The following is an 18,965-nucleotide window of genomic DNA, read 5'->3' as shown; positions in this document are numbered from 1 at the left end:
TCCGGGAGTAGCGCAGGGGCCCGGACGGAATTAAACGGTGCACAACTAGGAGGTAATTGAATTCTGGGAAATGTAGTTTCCAAATCGACCGGGGACGCTGTTGTTGGGCGGACAAACACTACAAAGACCGACAGGCATCTCTTCCCCGGCAATACAAGCTTCAGGTAATTTGCGTTTCTACTGGGCGCTATACAGTAAAATGAAGTTGAATACATTGGTGAATGTTATCATTATATTTTTTTCTGGCGAGTTCATATCACAAAAGTTTTATGCTTTTATACGATTTCCTTCCGAGACGCTGTATGACACTTTGTACAATATATAAGCATGTGCATGATTTTAGGAGTATAACTTGAGCTCCCCTTGACATGTGAGGCAGGTAATTCTTTATGTGGCCGAATAATATAATATTGTATCGTTATTGACACAAAAGTAGTTTGGGCAAATGCACCACACCCGGGTGCAAAGGAAACCAGTAAAATAAAATATGAAATAATGAGAATATAAAGTAGTTTCTGCCCTGCAAAAATACCCAATAAAGCAACACATGCTACATACTAGTACTCCATATGCCTTTAATGCCTTTAATTGTCATTATAAATCTGTTTAATCACTGTTTCCTTTCCCATTTTTATAGAGGCATGAGTTGATTGGAGGAAATGAAGAATGAGCACCATTTGACCCGTATGTAAAATAAAATAAAAGTTCGCCTTGAAAATGAGGTTTTATCTGTTGTTTAATAAAGTTCTGCATGCAAAGCCATTGAGTTCAGTTTTGACAGTTTGCTTGTCAACGTCCTGTTTCTGGAACACGCGAAAAAAGCCAAGCCAGTACGACTCTGTGGACACCGAGAAGTATTCCTCGTTAGTTCGCTCAGTCGTGTCGTCCAGGGTCAGTTCTCAGACTCCAGCCAGCTTAGAGCAAGAGGATGGGCACATATATGGACCAGTCATCAAGTCAAAGCATGCTGCTGAAAAACCAGTGTCTAAAACTCTGAAGAACAGCGTTCCCTTGTTGAACCATGCCAAGGTAGTGGACCTGTCTTCAGAGGCTGGCCCAATGTCACCAGTGAGCATCTCCCTGGAGAGAGGCCAAGATAGGATGAACTCCCCAAGTGTGACGCGCATCCTGCAGCAAACTATGCCTCCTGAGCAGGCCTTTTACCTGGAGAGGTGGCGAAAGAGGATGATTGCTAAGCTGGGGGAGGAAGGCTTCAAGGAATACACTGCCAGTAAGCACATTCTTCAATCATCGCTTTCATATTATTACTGTAAAAATATGCTTACTGACGATTATTTGAGCCAGCAAGCCAACCTAGTCATAAATGTGCCTTTTCCTAGATCTTTTTAGGCAAGGAAAGCTGTTCCACTCGGCTTTAGAAGCCATTTTAATGTCTGGCGCTGGGCCCGAAGAGGAGGAGGAAAAGGAGGAGGCGGCCGATGGAGTGGCTGGCTACATCGAGAGTGTGCAGCACGTGCTGGCGGACATCAGCGGAGTGCGGGCCATCGAGAGCGCTGTGCAGCACCAGTCTCTGCAATACGTCGGGCTGGTGGACTGCGTGGCCCAGTACAGGTGACTATCTCTTCCCAGGTGCTGGTACTCCAGGAGGTCACGCTGCTTGGTCCAATGCAGTGGTTCTCAACCCTAGTCCTGCGGTCATTTCAGTGTAGTCATTGAACCTGATTGGACTAAAAACCAGCAGGACAGTGTGCCCCCAGGACCAGGGTTGAGAAGCAATGGTCCAGTTGCATTCAAAATTTCTGTTCTTTTATTCTTACCTGCTGGTCCAGAGGCAAGTGATTGTCAGCTTCAAGGTAATTAAGATGTGTTGTCAACTTTGTAAGTCATGTTTTGAAGATAGTTTCAGTCTAACGTTGTGAGTCTTTTCCTTTTATATTGTAAACTTTTGTATTTAGCATTTTTGAAATTGTGCATTCAATTTGTAAGCATGTCTGATTGTCCAGAGACGTTTGGTGACCTTTGACTCTCTCCTAGGGGCAAGGTGTGTGTGATTGACTGGAAGACCTCAGAAAAGCCCAAGCCATTCCTCCACAATACATTCGATAACCCTTTGCAAGTTGCAGCCTACATTGGGGCCGTGAACAACGACAACAATTATGGTTTTCTGGTACGTATAATTAAACCCATGGCTCTTGTTTTCCTCCTATTAATGTTTTCGTCCTGTTGACACAAACCTGCCCCGAAATTGAATTGTGTAGATTCCCTGCTCACCATCTTTTGGCATCCCCTTTAGATCATGGTAAAGCAGTGAAAATGACTAAGCACAGGTCTGTTCCACATAAGGCACCAGTGCTGATTAAATAGCAAAGCAGCAATAGCACTTATTCCACTTCCTTCTGGCTTCCTCACAGGTCGAACATGGTTTGATTGTGGTGGCTTACAAGGATGGCTCTCCTGCGCACCCCCACTTCATGGACCCTGTCCTCTGTCAGAGCTACTGGACCAAGTGGCTCTTCAGACTGGAGGAATACTTGGAGAAGAACTAGATGATGCTACAGATTCATAATAATATTGTAATATATGTTTTTTTTTTTTTGTATTTTTAAATTAATAAAATGCATTGTTCAAATTGTTTTCCTTTCCCAGCTCCTTTCACAATCAGGTTTTCCCTATCTGAACTGAAATCATTTCACTGAAATGCATCACTGCTCACTGGAGTGGGACACAACAGGAGTTTTTTTTTGTTTTTTTTTATGCACACACATACATAGTGACCAGAACAGACAGTAATGAGCAGTAAATTAAAAAAGTAATGTACAGAAACCTACAATTCAGTTTGGGTATGATATCAAGGTTAGTTAATATTCATGTAATTAGAGTACCGTGGACATCATAAAAGCCCACATTCTAGACAGACAGAATCTTGTTTTAATATCTGAATAATGGCAAAGGGGTGTATACCATTCTCGCAGGATATGGCTGTGATATAAGCGCAGATTGCCTTTATATAGCCTTGGACTACAATACATAGCACAAGATCTCTTTCACAGCCATATTTGAGTTAAATTGGTAATTGGTATATGGATCGAAAGATATAGATATACTTTTGGTGAAAACTGACAGTATTTACTATACTATATATACCTTAGGTTTTACAAACGTCCATTTGTTTATGTCAATATTATATAATTTCAATGCAATTAGAAATCTATTTTTAATTTCAAATACAAGTGAAAGTTGCAGATGTTATAATGATATATTACTATGTATAATATAACTACCGATATACATTTTTATAAAGCTACATGGAACATTCCACATCATACGTTCGAGAACGCTTGGGATAGCATGCCGCTTGTGTTGCTCTGCACTCCATTGGTTTGACTGATAACCCCTCTGTGGCAGTGCTCTGGATTTGACTAGTGAGGTCTGCACCATAAACACATTGGTATAGCTTTGTGAGATAAGATGCATTTAAGATCTTGTTCTTTTTCAAGTGTCATTCTGTAGCTATGTCTACGACCTCAAAGGTAGTACTTGGCGTTTCTCTGGCTCTAACACTGGGGACCGTGGCGGGAGTGCACATCAAACAAAGCCTGGATCGAGAGGTTAGACACATGAGAATCGCCTGTGAACTTGCGGCAAGGCCTTTTTCCAATTGCTGTCTATTGTATTGTTATACTGCATGGAAACGGGGAACACACATATTTAGGGCTTATTTTGCTACATATGGGTGAAGCTGCGCACGAATGCATGTCTCCGTTGACAGAAAAAAATATTCTAGCAATGGCGATGATGTTGCGCTTTCCCTAATGGTGGAGGACTCGTTAATATGAAAGCTGGGGGGACATGACGTGACGTGACATGAGATCTGTGTGTTTTCAGTCATGCCATTACGTATGTGCTTAGGTGACTACAGTATGCATTTGATTTACTTCCTGGTCCTGCAGAGAAAGACCTTTTGTGACCACGTTTTGTATTTTCATCTGCAAATCATCTGTGGACGATCCACATTTTACGATATGTTAATGATGTATGGCAACATACTAACACTATACAAATCCGAACACTACAGAAAAACACTCCTTACTGTTCCTAGATAGATTTGGGACGATTGTGTTGTTCAAGGTCGACTGTAACATCGATGAGGACAAATATGATGGTATCGTGTTGTAGAAATGAAAGTGATCTTTTTATAAAAGGCTGAACGTTGGATATCTGCATATATTCATTAATATGTTCAGTACTGCACATTTAAACCCCTTCCTTTCTCAGAGTGTGGTGAAAATAAGTGGCCATGTTGTAATCCAAAAATGTATGTGTGCCTACACCTGAATGTACTTGTGGTGTTGCTGGTACTGAAACAAAACCACTACTCCTAACACACTGTTGGGGAATTTAATGACTGACCCGAATGGAATTTAAAAAGTCAAAGGCATCACTGAAGTTCCGGAACTAGCTGTTTGGTTATTCCAACAGCGAAACCAGATTTTTTTTATTATAGGAAGCGAGTTCAGCTAAACATGAATTCATGAACTCCAAACCCCCGGAGACACTTGAGTTTTCAGAGTTTTCTTTGTCCCCCTCAGAGACTGAGAGAAGGGGTGTACCGAGACTTGGAGAGGCAGGCCCGGAAGAAAGAGAACCTGCGACAGCTGGAGGAGCAGATCGCCCTGACCAGGGAGTTGGAGAAGGAACGACAACGGAGGGCAGCAGGCACACAGGGCTCCTAGTCTGGCACGGCACCCAGGGGAGCTACTGAATTGCACCCCTGTAGCATCCTCCTTGAGACGTTGACTACCCTATGTAAGTACTGAAACTGGTCCATTTGAATCGGCCATCTTTAAAACTTTAAAAGCGTGTGTGTCTGTGTACCCTTGACACAACCTGACACTGCCCTCTGTCATGTGTGAGGCTACCCATCTGTTTGAACGTGTTTGTCTGCGTTACACAAGTTGGCTTCCTGGCGCCAGGTCACTAACAGGTGCCCATTGAACCACGCAGGATTGACGTTCCCCAGTGGTGGCTGACCCTGAGTGGCTGTATTGAGCGGGGACCTGCCTCACGATGGATGGGGGCGGCGAGATGAGAGGCCTCTCCAGCCAGAGGGTGGATGATGAGGCCACACGCACCTCGGCCTCAGAGGGACTGGAGGAGGGGGAGGTGGAGGGCGAGACGCTCCTGATCGTGGAGTCGGAGGACCAGGCCTCAGTGGATCTGTCCCACGACCAGAGCGGAGACTCCCTCAACAGTGACATCGGCGATGAGGGGGACTCCAGCTGGACGGAGGAGATGTCCTTCTACTGCGACAAGTGCCACAAGTGGATACCTGCAGGTGAGACGCAGTGCAAAGAGTGGAGTGCTGTAGGGTCTCCATATTTAAGAAATGCATTGTCTGGCAGATTTCCATATAAAGCATTCTGTGGCTGAAGTAAAGGAGATGTTTCTGAGCAGGTTATTTCCTTTGCATCTCCAGCCCAGCTGCGGGGAGAGCAGCCCAGCTACTTGAAGGGGGATAACTTCTTCAAGTTCACTTGCTATGACTGTTCAGAAGAGGGCAAGGAGCAGTATGAAAGAATGAGACTCACCTGGCAGCAGGTATTCAAGAGGCCTCTGGCTTGCTGTCTGAAAAACGTGGTGGGGGATGAGTATTTCTTAGCAGCTGCTACGAATTGTCATTAACAGGTTGTTTCAGTCTATATATTGTCCTCCATTGGTCCGACGAAGTTAAGGTTTGATGTGTTATCTGACTTGCTGTGATGTGTGTTTGCAGGTGGTCATGTTGGCCATGTACAACCTGTCACTGGAAGGAACCGGCCGTCAGGGCTACTTCAGGTGGAAGGAAGACATCTGTGCCTTCATCGGGAGGCACTGGACCTTCCTACTGGGATCCAGGTAAGATGAAGGCAGACATAAATATCTGTTTCATCTTAAGCATTGTGCCATTTGAAGGAGAAGCAGACCTTATGTAAAACCGCGTTGTAATGGGCTGCTGCTGCATGTCATATGCAGGAAGAAGACCTCAACGTGGTGGAGCACAGTGGCTGGGTGTCTCTCGGTGGGGAGCCCCATGTTTTTCCGCTCTGGTGCCCAGGAATTCGGGGAGCCGGGCTGGTGGAAGCTGGTGCACAATCGCCCCCCCACCCTCAGACCGGAGGGAGATAAGACTTCTGTTGCCTCAATGAAGACAAAAGGTGCGTCTTGCTACTATCTTTATATTTGTTAATAAGTAGCATTTACATATTTGTAGGATCTATGTAGGAACTGTACATGTGACCCCTACCTGATAGTGCCTCCGTGTGCTCTGCCTGTGCCCCCCCCCCAGCCACCTCCAAGCCCCTGCTGGACCCCATCATTACAGTGGAGGGCCTGAGGAAGCGGGCGGGACGCAACCCCGTGGAGAGCGCCATGCAGCTGAAGGAGAAGCGCTCGCGGACCCAGGAGGCCAAAGACATCCGGCGGGCCCAGAAGGAGGCGGCAGGCTTCCTGGACCGAAGCACCTCCTCCACCCCGGTGAAGTTCAGCAGCCGCGGGCGCCGGCCGGACCTGGTGCTGGAGAAAGGGGAGGTGATCGACTTCTCCTCCCTCAGCTCCTCTGACCGCACCCCACTCACCAGCCCCTCGCCATCTCCCTCGCCTGACTTCTCCGCCCCCGGCACCCCGGCCTCCCACTCAGCCACGCCCAGCTTGCTGTCCGAGGCAGACCTCATCCCCGATGTCATGCCTCCTCAAGCCCTCTTCCACGGTAACCATGGCTCATAATAAACTGTTATTTTTAATTTAAAATGAGATGAATACATTTATACATTTATATCTCTGTCTGTCTATGTGACCAATCCAACTTCCTTGCCTTCACCCAGATGACGAGGAGTTGGACGGTGAGGGAGTGATCGACCCTGGGATAGAGTACATCCCCCCTCCCAGCATGCCCCTGGCCACGGGCGCCCTGATCGTCCGCAAGAAACTCCGGGCTGCCGAGCACATCAAGCAGGAGGTGGAGAGTGAGGAGGAGAGGGGTGGCGAGAGGGGTGAGGAGGAGCAGGAGCGGGGTCTGGAGGAGGGCACCTGCTCCCAGGGCGGCCGGGGCAGGGGGGACCGGAAGAAAGCCCCCCTGGACTTGGAAGACGGCTCCCCCAACACCAGCGCCCCCCGCCCCGCCCCCCTCAGTCTCTATGAGGAGCGGCTGCTGCTGCGCCGGTTGAAGGCCTGCCCACAAGCCGTGGCCGTCACGCCCGAGGCCCGGCGGCTGCACAGGAAGCTGCTGGTGAGGCAGGCCAAGCGCGAGAGGGGGCTGCCCCTGCTGGACCTGGACCAGGCCGTCAGTGCCGCTCTCAGCCTGGTGGGCGGGGTGTACGGGGCCCGGGAGGGGTGTGTGGGGCTGCAGGGAGGCGCTACCATTGGGAGCTACAGAACCACCAGCCAGGACCTCCGAATCCTGGATCGTTTCCAGGTATGGATACCCATCCTCCCTCTTTCTCTCCCACAGCCACCTCTCAAACCTCTGAGCACTTGTTATCATGTGTACTTTCAGGTCAACCTGCTCAGCACTAACCTGCATCCATGGCACAAAACCCTGGCAGACAACGTACAGAATACTGAGGGAAAATTACCTGGCCATAGTACAGAAACACTTCACAGTGGATGGATGGTTTAAAAGGTGGAGTTTCAGCTTCTGTTTGTGTGCCTTTCTTTTCCAGACCACTGTTTCCAGCAGGAAGGGATACCACCAGCCCACAGCGTCCTTCTGGCATCGTTTGATGGGGTCTGACGCCACCCTGGATCAGGGAATCAAAAGTCCCTACACCTCCCGCACCCTGAAGCCATACATAAGGTACTCCTGTCACAGGGCACATGCATCATTGAATACTAACAAACTGGTCGGTCTGTGGTGTGTTGGGTGGGAGTGCAGAAAACCACAACTCCTTTTACGGCTGTTGCTGCCGTCGTTTTGCAGGCGGGACTTTGAGAGCAAGCCTCTCAAACTACGCCTGCTGGCTGAGATCAGAGCCCACCCCCACAAGGCCGACCCCAGCTGGAAGCCAGAGATCGAAGCCCCCATTGACTACTGTTATGTCCGGCCTAACCACATCCCCTCCATCAACTCCATGTGCCACGAAATCTTCTGGCCAGGTACGTGTGAACTCTCCCATATAAATATATCTCACCTTCAACCCATATTGATCCCCTGATGGATGAAGGCCTCCCCAAGATGTTTCCACTGCCTGCAAAGTTTATGATTTCATCTTCCCATCTTCTATGTGGCTGTCTTCCAGGTCTTTTTTAATTTTTTGGGATCCATTCAGTAGCTTCCTTTGTCCATCTTTGATCTGTTCTTCTTGCAGTATGTATCTCACACAATCTTCTGTTCAGAGTGGGAACAAAAGCTAACAGAATATTGTATTATATCTCACATAGTAGTGCTCCCTCTCCATTCCGGACATCAACGCAGGACTTCTGAATATGTTGTGATTTACTGTGGCCTAGAGAAAAATATAGGCCTCAGTTTCTTTGTATTATTTCCTAGGTATTGACCTGTCCGAGTGCCTGCAGTATCCGGACTTCAGCGTAGTGGTTCTTTATAAGAAAGTCATCATTGGGTTTGGGTTCATGGTCCCGGATGTGAAGTACAACGAGGCCTACATCTCCTTCCTGCTGGTCCACCCTGAGTGGAGGAGGGCTGGCATCGCCACGTTCATGATCTACCACCTCATACAGGTATTATGATATTATTTTCACACAGCACATCTCAGATCCGCATAAACCACCACAAACCTCGGAGTGTAACTGTTCTGCTTTTGTTTTTCAATTAGGTTTTAATTAATCTCTTGTCATTATTTTTACATATTTAAATTCAGAGCTTACCAACTCCTTCCAATCCAGTAACCCAACCACTACAATATATCATTAGCTATGTTTCCATATATGTTTTGTGTGAAAATTAAGTTCGCATAAAAACTATTTACTCATATTCCAAGCCAAGGTTCATTTCCATCCAACTGACTTGTAGCAAACACAATATGCACAGATATTACAATTTTTACATTTCCTGCAAAAGCACTTAGTCACATATCACTTGACTGCAAACTTATTCGACGAGGCATTAAATCGGTAAAACCCGTTTCCACTGTAAATTGTTGCATAACTGACATATGGAAAATACACCTATCGAATGTAAAAACTTTTTCATAAACATCGACCAATTCATTGGACATTTGCGTTTTCCATCAAGCCCGTCGTTTCTTTATTCAACGGGACTTTTATCACAAAAAAGGCTAGTTGGAAACCTGACTATTGACGTTTAATCACTGAAAGACCTCTTTATAACATCAGATTAGGGGGTTTTCCACGCATGCCTCCCTAGAATACACATTCACATATTGTCTGAGTGGTGGTTAAATCCATTAAATACAAACTTGTCTCTGATGGTACGAGAAGGCCTAATACTCAATTTCTTTGATCTCCGATGCAGACATGTATGGGAAAAGACGTCACCCTCCACGTCTCGGCCAGCAACCCAGCTATGCTGCTGTACCAGAAGTTCGGCTTTAAGACTGAAGAGTACATCCTGGACTTCTATGACAAGTACTACCCTGTGGACAGTAAGGAGTGCAGGCACGCTTTCTTCCTGAGACTGCGGCGATAAGGGAAGCGATTCTCCTAACTTCAACAAACAATCGTCCTGCGATACCTCAAAGACAATGCAGTAGACCTGTCCCGTGCTAGGCTGGACAGGGGCGCTCAGAGATCTAGGCAACCTAGATTGGTGATTTAAAACTGTACCGGCACCAATGAATGCTTTGAATGTTTTGTTAGATCAGTCGGTTTTGTTTTTGTTGTGTGATGGATGTAGGAAAATAATTCGGTGAGGAAACTAAAAATTAAAAAAAAAGAAAAAAGTTAAATTGACAGCCAAAGGGATTTTTGTTTTTTTTGACAGCTGACAGTTGGTTTTAAGACTGTGCTGTTTTGTACAGGGCTACTGTGCCTACAAAATGTATATTCTTTTTTCTTTTCAAGGCAATCTAGGATTTGTATTTTTTTTCTAATTGTAAAGCCTGATGAGTGTTTTCTTTGTAAATGTATGTGTGTTCTGCAAATTCAGATCTGTAGTCCTTGTGTTGTCTTTCCTATTAAAAGATTTTTTTAAATGTTAATAGTTGTTTTTAATATTAGGGGGAAAAAACACTGATGTGATGGAAACTGTCAGGATGTGGTCAAAGCTTTTTCAGAAAATTTGTTTTGGGCTTAGTTGCTCACGGAGAGTCCTAAATATACACTCACCTAAAGGATTATTAGGAACACCTGTTCAATTTCTCATTAATGCAATTATCTAACCAACCAATCACATGGCAGTTGCTTCAATGCATTTAGGGGTGTTGTCCTGGTCAAGACAATCTCCTGAACTCCAAACTGAATGTCTGAATGGGAAAGAAAGGTGATTTAAGCAATTTTGAGCGTGGCATGGTTGTTGGTGCCAGACGGGCCGGTCTGAGTATTTCACAATCTGCTCAGTTACTGGGATTTTCACGCACAACCATTTCTAGGGTTTACAAAGAATGGTGTGAAAAGGGAAAAACATCCAGTATGCGGCAGTCCTGTGGGCGAAAATGCCTTGTTGATGCTAGAGGTCAGAGGAGAATGGGCCGACTGATTCAAGCTGATAAAAGAGCAACTTTGACTGAAATAACCACTCGTTACAACCGAGGTATGCAGCAAAGCATTTGTGAAGCCACAACACGTACAACCTTGAGGCGGATGGGCTACAACAGCAGAAGACCCCACCGGGTACCACTCATCTCCACTACAAATAGGAAAAAGAGGCTACAATTTGCACAAGCTCACCAAAATTGGACAGTTGAAGACTGGAAAAATGTTGCTTGGTCTGATGAGTCTCGATTTCTGTTGAGACATTCAGATGGTAGAGTCAGAATTTGGCGTAAACAGAATGAGAACATGGATCCATGATGCCTTGTTACCACTGTGCAGGCTGGTGGTGGTGGTGTAATGGTGTGGGGGATGTTTTCTTGGCACACTTTAGGCCCCTTAGTGCCAATTGGGCATCGTTTAAATGCCACGGCCTACCTGAGCATTGTTTCTGACCATGTCCATCCCTTTATGACCACCATGTACCCATCCTCTGATGGCTACTTCCAGCAGGATAATGCACCATGTCACAAAGGTCGAATCATTTCAAATTGGTTTCTTGAACATGACAATGAGTTCACTGTACTAAACTGGCCCCCACAGTTACCAGATCTCAACCCAATAGAGCATCTTTGGGATGTGGTGGAACGGGAGCTTCGTGCCCTGGATGTGCATCCCACAAATCTCCATCAACTGCAAGATGCTATCCTATCAATATGGGCCAACATTTCTAAAGAATGCTTTCAGCACCTTGTTGAATCAATGCCACGTAGAATTAAGGCAGTTCTAAAGGCGAAAGCGGGTCAAACACAGTATTAGTATGGTGTTCCTAATAATCCTTTAGGTGAGTGTATGTCCAGATTTATTTTTATACATCAATGTTTTCTCCCTAACCTTTAGTTACTTTACAAAATCAGTTTATCAAAGATTCACAATAGTTGTAGCAATAGTTGTGAATAATACCAAACATTACTATTCAGTAAAAAAAAAACATATACACATTAGAAACTGTCATGGTTAATGTATTTATTTTATATTTAATTATTGCACTATTTGATATCAGCACCAACAAAATAACCACTACAAATATTTCCTTAAAAATTTGCAATGCATTGCCATCTTTGAGCATGACCTCAAAAACAGGTTCAAACGTGTTTTTTATTTAAAGGCAAACTGGTAATTAGTGAAAGTATTAGTCTGACTACAGCATAGTGGGTCACATTACACATCAGCACTGACAAACATGTAATCACCAACATAAAAGGTTTGCTAAAGCTTTGGTTCTAGTTCTCCATAATGTTCAGTTTTCTTAGGTATTTGCTCATTGTGTTAATTGATACATTCACTTGCTTTGGAGTAGCTGGATGGGTGTTTTGCAGTTTCACACTGAATTAATTTCACAGGCTCTTATCTATATCAAACATTTTTCTGCACAACAACAAATCCATATCCTACCACTCACAACGCAAAAACATACAAGCAATCTGATTAAAGCAACACACATCTAACACATTCGTAACCTGAAATGATACTCACAAAGCAAGGAGCTCTCGGTCCAGAACAACAATGAATGGGTTTTGTACTTAAAACACATCAAGATTGATGTTCCTGGGCTTGGAGAGCTTGTCTAGAAGACCCTGGCCCATTTTGGCAGCAAACCGTGAAATCAGTGGGTCACATCCAGATTTCACTGCCAGGTCATAAACGGTCAGGCCCTTGTCATTTTTCTTCTTAATGCTTGCGTTGCATCTGAAAAACGCATGAGAAATGTAGGAGGTCACTGTAAAAGAATCGTAGGGAAGTGAAATGAGTTCAAACCTATTATGGGGTATAATTCCAATTCCAATTCCAATCTTTGGAAAGCACAGAGCTCATTGAGAAGCTATGATTTGACTGCAAAGTTTTACAAATCCTCTCAGCTCCTAAGTTCCCAGGAACTCAGGAACATTACTGTCCAGAGAGAAAACACTGCTCCAACTCTTACCCCAGTAGTGTTTCGGCACATAGCAGTCCCTGGTTTCCAAGAGCAGCTGCCTCATGCAGAGCTGTGTTGTTCACCCTAGAGACATTGGGTAAAATTTAACACGGAGCAGAAAAATATAAATGCAAGATCCTCCCATTCATGTGATGTGATGCTATGTACCCAGTAGGGGCCTGCTGACAAGCTGAAACCAGTGGCACTGTGCCTGTGAGGAGTTACTCACGGTCCTGACTGCTGGTCGATGTCGGCCCCTTTGTGGACGAGCACAGGAAGGACCTCGTGGTGCTTCCCCAGCACAGCCACGGTTAGGGCTGGGCGGCCGTCACTGCTCAAGGAATTGGGATCTGCGCCCTTGGGAGACACAGCAACGGCATTATGGGCAATATTTGGCAAAATTGGGCCACCAGGGGGAAATAAAGACCAGGAAAAAACAAAGATCTAAACCCTTCAATTAGAGAACCCACAGAAATGATTAAGACAAGGCCAAAGGGGATCCAAGCCTTAAACAGACCACCATAGATGTCCTAGACTCCACTATCAAATCGGTAACACTCCAATGGCTGAAGGTAAGGAAGTCAGACCAATCAGACAGGCTCACTTGTGCTGGAAGCCCATTTCAAACCAACACTCTGAAGCTGCTGGAGAAGAGGACACTTACCTCATCCAGTAACTGCTGTGTGACAGAGATCCTGCCTTTCCCATCGGGCCCAAGCTCCTTCAGCAGCTGTTTGTCTTTGGACTGCTGGGAGAAAAAAAAAAACAGGTATTGGGAAATGTGGCTTGAGTAGGGCCTAGAAAGGTTCACACTAAAGAAGACAACTTGAAATGTTGGCCAGCAACAAAAAGCCTAGTATTTCAACTGTCTTATTATCATCTCCCAAAACCCTTACCGGTGCTCTATCTTCTCTCTCTTGGGTCTTCCCCTTCTTCTTGCTCTTTTTCTTTTTCCTGGAGACCCCGGCAGACACGGCACTGTTCTCACTCACTGGCGAGAGAGAGAAACAGAGGAATACAGTGTGATATCATCGTATTGGAGCCTCAGCAGGGCAGTGGGCTGACTTTGTTTGTCTAGTTTAGTTTTGTGTTGGGGTTACAGCCAACCAGTTTGGTTTAGAAAGAGGAGCCACAAATTACTAACATTTTTTTAACAGTTTCTAGCCCTTTAAAGCTAGTTGTTTACAGAGGATCTCTCACCGAGACTGGTCTGGCTGCTGTAGAGGTCATTCCGACCCTCCGTCACACTGCTTAGGAAGTTGTTCTCTGAGAGCCTGAGGGTCTTTCCCATGGGTCCGTTCTGAAGTGAGCAAGAGACGACATCAGAGCACTGGGCCTGCCTGCCACTGTCACTGGCACAGTTCGCTATGGTTTGTATGGCAATGTGTTCGGTTGGCAAGAAGAGTGGTGATCCAAGTTCTGAGAACAACTCAGCAGTGCATTGTGTGGGCTATTGTGGCATCTTCACCAAGCTTCACAAGATGCCATTTACAATGTGGTCACGATGTCTAAACTGTTCTGCTAAAGCTTGGACACAAACGAAAACATACATTTATTTTTCACACCAAAGGTGTGTCTTTAATCAACCCCTACATTCACATACTTACCCAGCTAGATGCACTTGTAATATAAGGAATGAAATAAATTACAAACTATCTCCCATGCCATACCCATACTATATGCTAATAAAAACAAGGGAAATGTTTCCGAAGACCTTGTCTCCAGCCAGAACGAAATTGATCCTCAGACTGACTTCATAATTATCTTCGTGCACTACAGCCGAGATCATCTGCAAAATATTATAAGGGCAATTTGTAACTCAACCTATCTATGAATATAAAAAAACAGGAAAACGAACAGGAAAAGCAAAGATACATTCTAGAAATTGCAATTTCTCTGTAAAACTAACTGTAGTTCTGGTGAAATATTTATTTATATTTTACAAATATGACAAACATGTCTTTTACATTTAGCCTCCTGCTGACACTCAGGTTGGCTTGAGTAGTACAGGGAAAAATCTCTCCCTACCTTTCCCATCCGGGGCTCTGCTATCAGTGCTCTGAACTCAGGGTTGCTCTGGGTGTAGCTTCGCAGGTGAGCACAGATGTGATCCAGCTGTTTCCTCCAGTAACCTAGAATGCAGGAACACAAACAAAAGAAAATCCGATTGTAGAGTTGGAATGCCACCCTGGTGTTCACTGTATAGGTGGCATTATCAATATTATTTCATTCTGCAGACACCATTACGCCAGGAAATTTACAAAGGGTTACAAGAGAACAATATAATGTACTCTTGGACTCAAAACACTGTATGACGCAGGTGCGTTTGCCTGGATCACCGCGGAAAATGTGCGTTACCGCGGCCTGGGCTGATGGCAGTGAGTAGGGGCTTGCGGTCCCTCATCTGCTCCTGTTTCTCCAGCTGCTGGGCCGCCTGCAGCTCCTTCTTGTGCAGCTCTGTGCCCGAGGGGTAGAACAGCCCCACTGTCTGGGTCTGCTGGTCCTGCAGCACAGCCCGCTGCCCCTGGTGGAGCGGCAGGGAGAGGGAGAGCGGCTGCCAGGTGACACTGTCTCTCTGCGTGCCTGGCATCTGGGAAGAGAGCGCAGAGTTACAGCTAAGAGTATCTCACAGCGATGGTCCAAAAAAAGGACCCAAGACTTTCATTCACTTAGGAAAGGTTATATACCACATAAAACACCTTTTGTAGCAACCTTTTTGTTTCCTATCAACCCCCTTCCTAAATGGTGTAAACGAGGGAAAACAGTAGTGGATGAGAGACTTACATGGTCCAGGTTTAGAGCGCCCCCTGTAGGAAAGACCATGCTGGCGCGAGAGTCGGCTCTGGGGGGGGCCTCCAGATACACCCCACAGGATCCGCAGAAGTTAGCGTAGGGGTGACTGCTGGCCCCACACTGAGAACAGGTCAGGTAGCTCGATGGTGGGCTGGGCTATAGGAGAGAGACAGGTATTTATATTTTATTTGATAGGCTGATTGATGAAACTCCACGGTTCCAGCGGAGTCTACACAATCAGTCCATTCAGGGCACAGTAGCAATGGTCAGATCTCACACATATCCCTTAGTAAGGACCACACAAAGCAAGTGGAAGCCTTTTTGGAGGAAAAAACTTGCATATAATGTATAAACACACAGCCACCCACCTTGGCGCCACACCAGTCACAGAATCGGGCGTCTGAAGTGTTGACTCGGCCACACTTGGAGCAGGAGAGTGGCTTGCCATCGGTGCTGGGCACAGGGGGTGCACTCTGCCCACTGTGCACAGCCTGCAGGGAGAAGACAGCTCTGTACCAACCAGAAAGCAAGGACGGGTCTCCTCACATCTCAGGATCTTACAATACATTATGAGACTGAGTTTGCAAAGCTGGTAAAAGATGTGTTGAGTTTTTGAGGAGAAATATCAGTATGTGGTGAAGAAGACTAAAACAGGGCAAAGTTGGGCTATGGGTGAAATGGGGCCTTTTCAGCAGTCTCTTACACTTGGAGATTGAGGCAGTTTGGTCTCACAGGTCACACAGTGAGAGATATGCATGGGATTGCCTGTCCCACATGACCGGCATATCACCTTGTCCTGAAAGAGAGAGAGGATGAAAATGAATACGGATGAAAAATTGTTTATGACTCCTATAACAGCCATTACAAGATGGAAGAGTTTTCCAGCCATAATCTCTGTGGCTGATCATTACAATTACAGTACAAATGCTTCTTTCTTAAGTTACTTTGATGTTGCGGTTGAGGTCTGTGTGTTACCTTCAGTCTTATGCTGGCCTGGGGCTGTAGCTGGGGGGCTATAGGTGCCTCACAGACAATGCATGTTGGCGTGTTCACAGGCACCATGGTTTTGCAGTGGACACACAACCCCATCTGTGGAGAAAACGATATTGCCTCAGTAAACAAAAGCAAAGCTGGCTGGCACTGATGACCATCTGCCTACTTCAGAAGCTAGTTTATGGTGTAATAATCTCCTGTCACCTGGCCTCCTTCTGGAGGGGGCAGTCGATGCCCAGGTACGGGGGGCACTGGGGCTCCACACTGCAGGCAGAACCGGGCGAAGGGGTCTGAGGGCCGAGGGGACAGGCACTGAGGACACCTGCAGAGATGATAGCAGACCACGCTGGACTGTTACTATGGGTGAGGAGGAGATACCATTTGCAGGCCCCCCCTGGTAAATTCACTGTAGGAGTTCTGCACTTTTATAACATGATTTTATTATGGTGGTACCATTGTTTTAAAGTGTTTTATAGATTACTTCTGAATCTTCTTTTCACCTGGTATGATAAGGACATTTTTGAATAAACAAGCCACCACCTTGTCAGCTGGTTGGCTGAAGAGAACATGAGAAAAACAGTAGAGCCCTCACCTTAGGAAGTCTGTTTCTCTTTGGATCCTGGAGAGCTGGGTGCTTGTCAGACTTTTCAGAGGAACATCCACACAGTCATCCGTCTGGGACAAGACGAGTAAAGGGACGTCAAAGAAACTATGAGATAATCACAAAAGCCATCAGCTATGTGTCTGAGAGCGCCTACCTGTGCCCGGTGAAAGGACGGAGCAGAGCCAGGCTGTTGCCCAGATGGCAGTGGGTCCAAGCGGCTGCTCAAGAAGCGGGGGCCCTTGGGAGCCTTTCGAGAACTGCTGCCCTGGATCATCATGGCTGAGAGAGAAACCAGGAGAACGAACAAATGGTTTGACCAGGCTCTGTACACCATTATCTCTGCTAACGCTGCTAAAGCTTAACCGTTTTGTGTTTATTTATAGATGATTTCTGACTATGACAGGCTGACCAATCCTCTGTGTGACTATCAGAAAAGGACATCTTATACCAAGCACAATGGCAGTCAAAACCTAATGCAGGACCTTGACTTTAAAACACACATTGATACTTCTTTGTAGTTTCTTCCCAGGTGCTCTGTGCTCCTCTGATCCCACTTGTAACAGGGGCACTTCCTTCAACGGACTCCTGAGGAAAGACATCGTAACGTGCTGAGAATAATAATAACATCACTCAGTTTTCTGTTCCAAAAGTCTGCACGGATGGAGGCGGGCTTGCCTGTCGGGCCATGTCTCGTTTGTAATCTTCCAGAAAGTTGTCCTCGTCCTCATCACCTGAGGCCAGCTCGGACGATGGAACAAACTCCACCAGGAAAAATTTGGTGACCACCGCACTCTCTCTGCCATCCCTGAAAGACAGATCCATAATAAGGCAAGATCTGACTCTATTGAACTTTCTGAGTGAGATCAATATTATTAAAAATGGTGCCCAACCTCATGGTCTCACGATCACCTGTGACAGAACACTGAACGACCTACCTGGTGATAGCAAATGCTTTCACAGAAACCTTCCCCTCGGGTAATGTTATTGGTCCTCTGTATTTCAATGTGCTGTTCTCTCTGGACCCCGGTTTCTTCACCACCTCTGGTTTACTGCCGTCCAGGGTAAAGTAAATGCTGACATCTGGCGTGTCTGCAGTGGAAAATGAAATGTTATTCCCCTTGTGTGTTTTTTTCCTTCTAAAGCTTGGTACACTTTAGCCACTTTCCATCAGTGTCTTTTACTTTTACTTAAAAAAACAAACTTTTCACTCATGGGTTGCAGAGAGAGGGAGAGTTTTAGAAAGCTTACCTGACTTGATCTCCACAGGTGTGCTGGTGTCTATCTGGTTCTTGGATTTGCCAGGCAGGGGAACTCTGATGGGAATAATCTGTGGGGCAACTATGGAGCCTGCCGTCATCTTGACCTTAATTAGGACACTGCTCTGCAGGATCCAGGCTAGAAGATACAGACAACACAGGAATGGAAGCCACTCACAGACAGTGACATTGTGACATTGTCTTTTTAAATGTGGATGTAATACTAGTGCTGTGCGTTCATTCAGTTGTATTACAATGTATTTAATTGATGACGTTGTTGTGCTTGACTAGAAATAGTTTATATTTAAAGAAAACTATAAAAATACTTCATTTCCTTAAAGATATAGAACCTATCCACACTTGGCACAAGAGAACTCGTTTCCGTGATAAGCATATTTCTTTCGCTTTCTGCCAGGATGGCTTTAATGCTCTAGATTCAAAATCACACACAAAGAAAAGACAAATACAAGAGTTTGATGATTATTATGCATACTTACAATAATCAGTCTATATTAATTGGCGAGACTGCGGGACAGTGTGTATCCAGCGACGCTGCAGTGATCAACACAGCACGGCGCAGCGCCCTGCCATTGGCCCACAGTGCCCGCCCTGACAACCACACACGCCAATGGCTGCAAAGGAAGCAAAGGAGGCCCTCGCAATTTTGGCAGAAAATATAGTTTTCAGCTTCAATCAGGCCCATTCTGGAAATTATTGTTTTATGCACTGACACAAACTA

At 45.7% G+C, this 18,965-nt stretch overlaps 4 protein-coding genes across 4 annotated transcripts; 3 read left to right on the top strand and 1 right to left on the bottom strand.

Annotated features, from left to right (window-relative positions):
* Positions 1–60: 60 nt before the first annotated feature.
* mgme1 (mitochondrial genome maintenance exonuclease 1) lies at positions 61–2,588 on the top strand. Its single transcript, XM_066696636.1, has 5 exons — positions 61–164; positions 638–1,231; positions 1,341–1,572; positions 1,996–2,128; positions 2,373–2,588. The coding sequence occupies exons 2-5, from the start codon at positions 718–720 to the stop codon at positions 2,505–2,507; spliced, it is 1,014 nt and encodes a 337-aa protein (XP_066552733.1). The 5' UTR covers positions 61–164; positions 638–717; the 3' UTR covers positions 2,508–2,588.
* Positions 2,589–3,341: 753 nt separating this feature from the next.
* pet117 (PET117 cytochrome c oxidase chaperone) lies at positions 3,342–4,694 on the top strand. The gene is made up of 2 exons (XM_066696849.1): positions 3,342–3,569; positions 4,551–4,694. Exons 1-2 carry the CDS (start codon positions 3,474–3,476, stop codon positions 4,692–4,694), a joined length of 240 nt encoding a protein of 79 aa, XP_066552946.1. The 5' UTR covers positions 3,342–3,473.
* Positions 4,695–5,028: 334 nt separating this feature from the next.
* kat14 (lysine acetyltransferase 14) lies at positions 5,029–10,115 on the top strand. Its single transcript, XM_066696848.1, has 10 exons — positions 5,029–5,296; positions 5,438–5,559; positions 5,735–5,856; positions 5,974–6,155; positions 6,287–6,706; positions 6,822–7,411; positions 7,659–7,792; positions 7,916–8,091; positions 8,486–8,676; positions 9,431–10,115. Exons 1-10 carry the CDS (start codon positions 5,029–5,031, stop codon positions 9,602–9,604), a joined length of 2,379 nt encoding a protein of 792 aa, XP_066552945.1. The 3' UTR covers positions 9,605–10,115.
* A 1,501-nt stretch (positions 10,116–11,616) lies between these two features.
* dzank1 (double zinc ribbon and ankyrin repeat domains 1) lies at positions 11,617–18,851 on the bottom strand. Its single transcript, XM_066697114.1, has 21 exons — positions 18,724–18,851; positions 18,219–18,365; positions 17,906–18,059; positions 17,646–17,775; positions 17,471–17,555; positions 17,125–17,249; positions 16,959–17,041; positions 16,571–16,688; positions 16,349–16,462; positions 16,077–16,169; positions 15,742–15,864; positions 15,365–15,529; positions 14,939–15,170; positions 14,609–14,712; positions 14,295–14,369; positions 13,781–13,880; positions 13,477–13,571; positions 13,245–13,328; positions 12,810–12,937; positions 12,590–12,664; positions 11,617–12,354 (listed from the first exon to the last, which is right to left on the bottom strand). Exons 2-21 carry the CDS (start codon positions 18,325–18,327, stop codon positions 12,189–12,191), a joined length of 2,358 nt encoding a protein of 785 aa, XP_066553211.1. The 5' UTR covers positions 18,328–18,365; positions 18,724–18,851; the 3' UTR covers positions 11,617–12,188.
* Positions 18,852–18,965: the final 114 nt, after the last annotated feature.

The sequence above is a fragment of the Amia ocellicauda genome, chromosome 23, assembly GCF_036373705.1.
Source record: "Amia ocellicauda isolate fAmiCal2 chromosome 23, fAmiCal2.hap1, whole genome shotgun sequence".
NCBI lineage: Eukaryota > Metazoa > Chordata > Actinopteri > Amiiformes > Amiidae > Amia > Amia ocellicauda.
The sequence above is the reverse complement of the archived record's forward strand: the minus strand, read 5'-3'. Positions and strand labels throughout refer to the sequence as shown.

What these genes read in the sequence shown, in the direction of transcription:
- dzank1 (XM_066697114.1), bottom strand. Translation starts at nt 18,327, where the DNA reads ATGACGGCAGGCTCCATAGTTGCCCCACAGATTATTCCCATCAGAGTT. An exon ending in AACTACAAAGAAGTATCAAT is followed by an intron (nt 17,250 to 17,470) that starts GTGTGTTTTAAA and finishes TTTCTCTCTCAG; the next exon opens with CCATGATGATCCAGGGCAGC. An exon ending in TGCCATCAGCCCAGGCCGCG is followed by an intron (nt 14,713 to 14,938) that starts GTAACGCACATT and finishes CCTGCATTCTAG; the next exon opens with GTTACTGGAGGAAACAGCTG.
- pet117 (XM_066696849.1), top strand. Translation starts at nt 3,474, where the DNA reads ATGTCTACGACCTCAAAGGTAGTACTTGGCGTTTCTCTGGCTCTAACA. An exon ending in AACAAAGCCTGGATCGAGAG is followed by an intron (nt 3,570 to 4,550) that starts GTTAGACACATG and finishes TGTCCCCCTCAG; the next exon opens with AGACTGAGAGAAGGGGTGTA.
- kat14 (XM_066696848.1), top strand. Translation starts at nt 5,029, where the DNA reads ATGGATGGGGGCGGCGAGATGAGAGGCCTCTCCAGCCAGAGGGTGGAT. An exon ending in ACCCTGAAGCCATACATAAG is followed by an intron (nt 7,793 to 7,915) that starts GTACTCCTGTCA and finishes GTCGTTTTGCAG; the next exon opens with GCGGGACTTTGAGAGCAAGC. An exon ending in CCACGAAATCTTCTGGCCAG is followed by an intron (nt 8,092 to 8,485) that starts GTACGTGTGAAC and finishes ATTATTTCCTAG; the next exon opens with GTATTGACCTGTCCGAGTGC.
- mgme1 (XM_066696636.1), top strand. Translation starts at nt 718, where the DNA reads ATGAGGTTTTATCTGTTGTTTAATAAAGTTCTGCATGCAAAGCCATTG. An exon ending in CTTCAAGGAATACACTGCCA is followed by an intron (nt 1,232 to 1,340) that starts GTAAGCACATTC and finishes GCCTTTTCCTAG; the next exon opens with ATCTTTTTAGGCAAGGAAAG. An exon ending in GACTGCGTGGCCCAGTACAG is followed by an intron (nt 1,573 to 1,995) that starts GTGACTATCTCT and finishes ACTCTCTCCTAG; the next exon opens with GGGCAAGGTGTGTGTGATTG.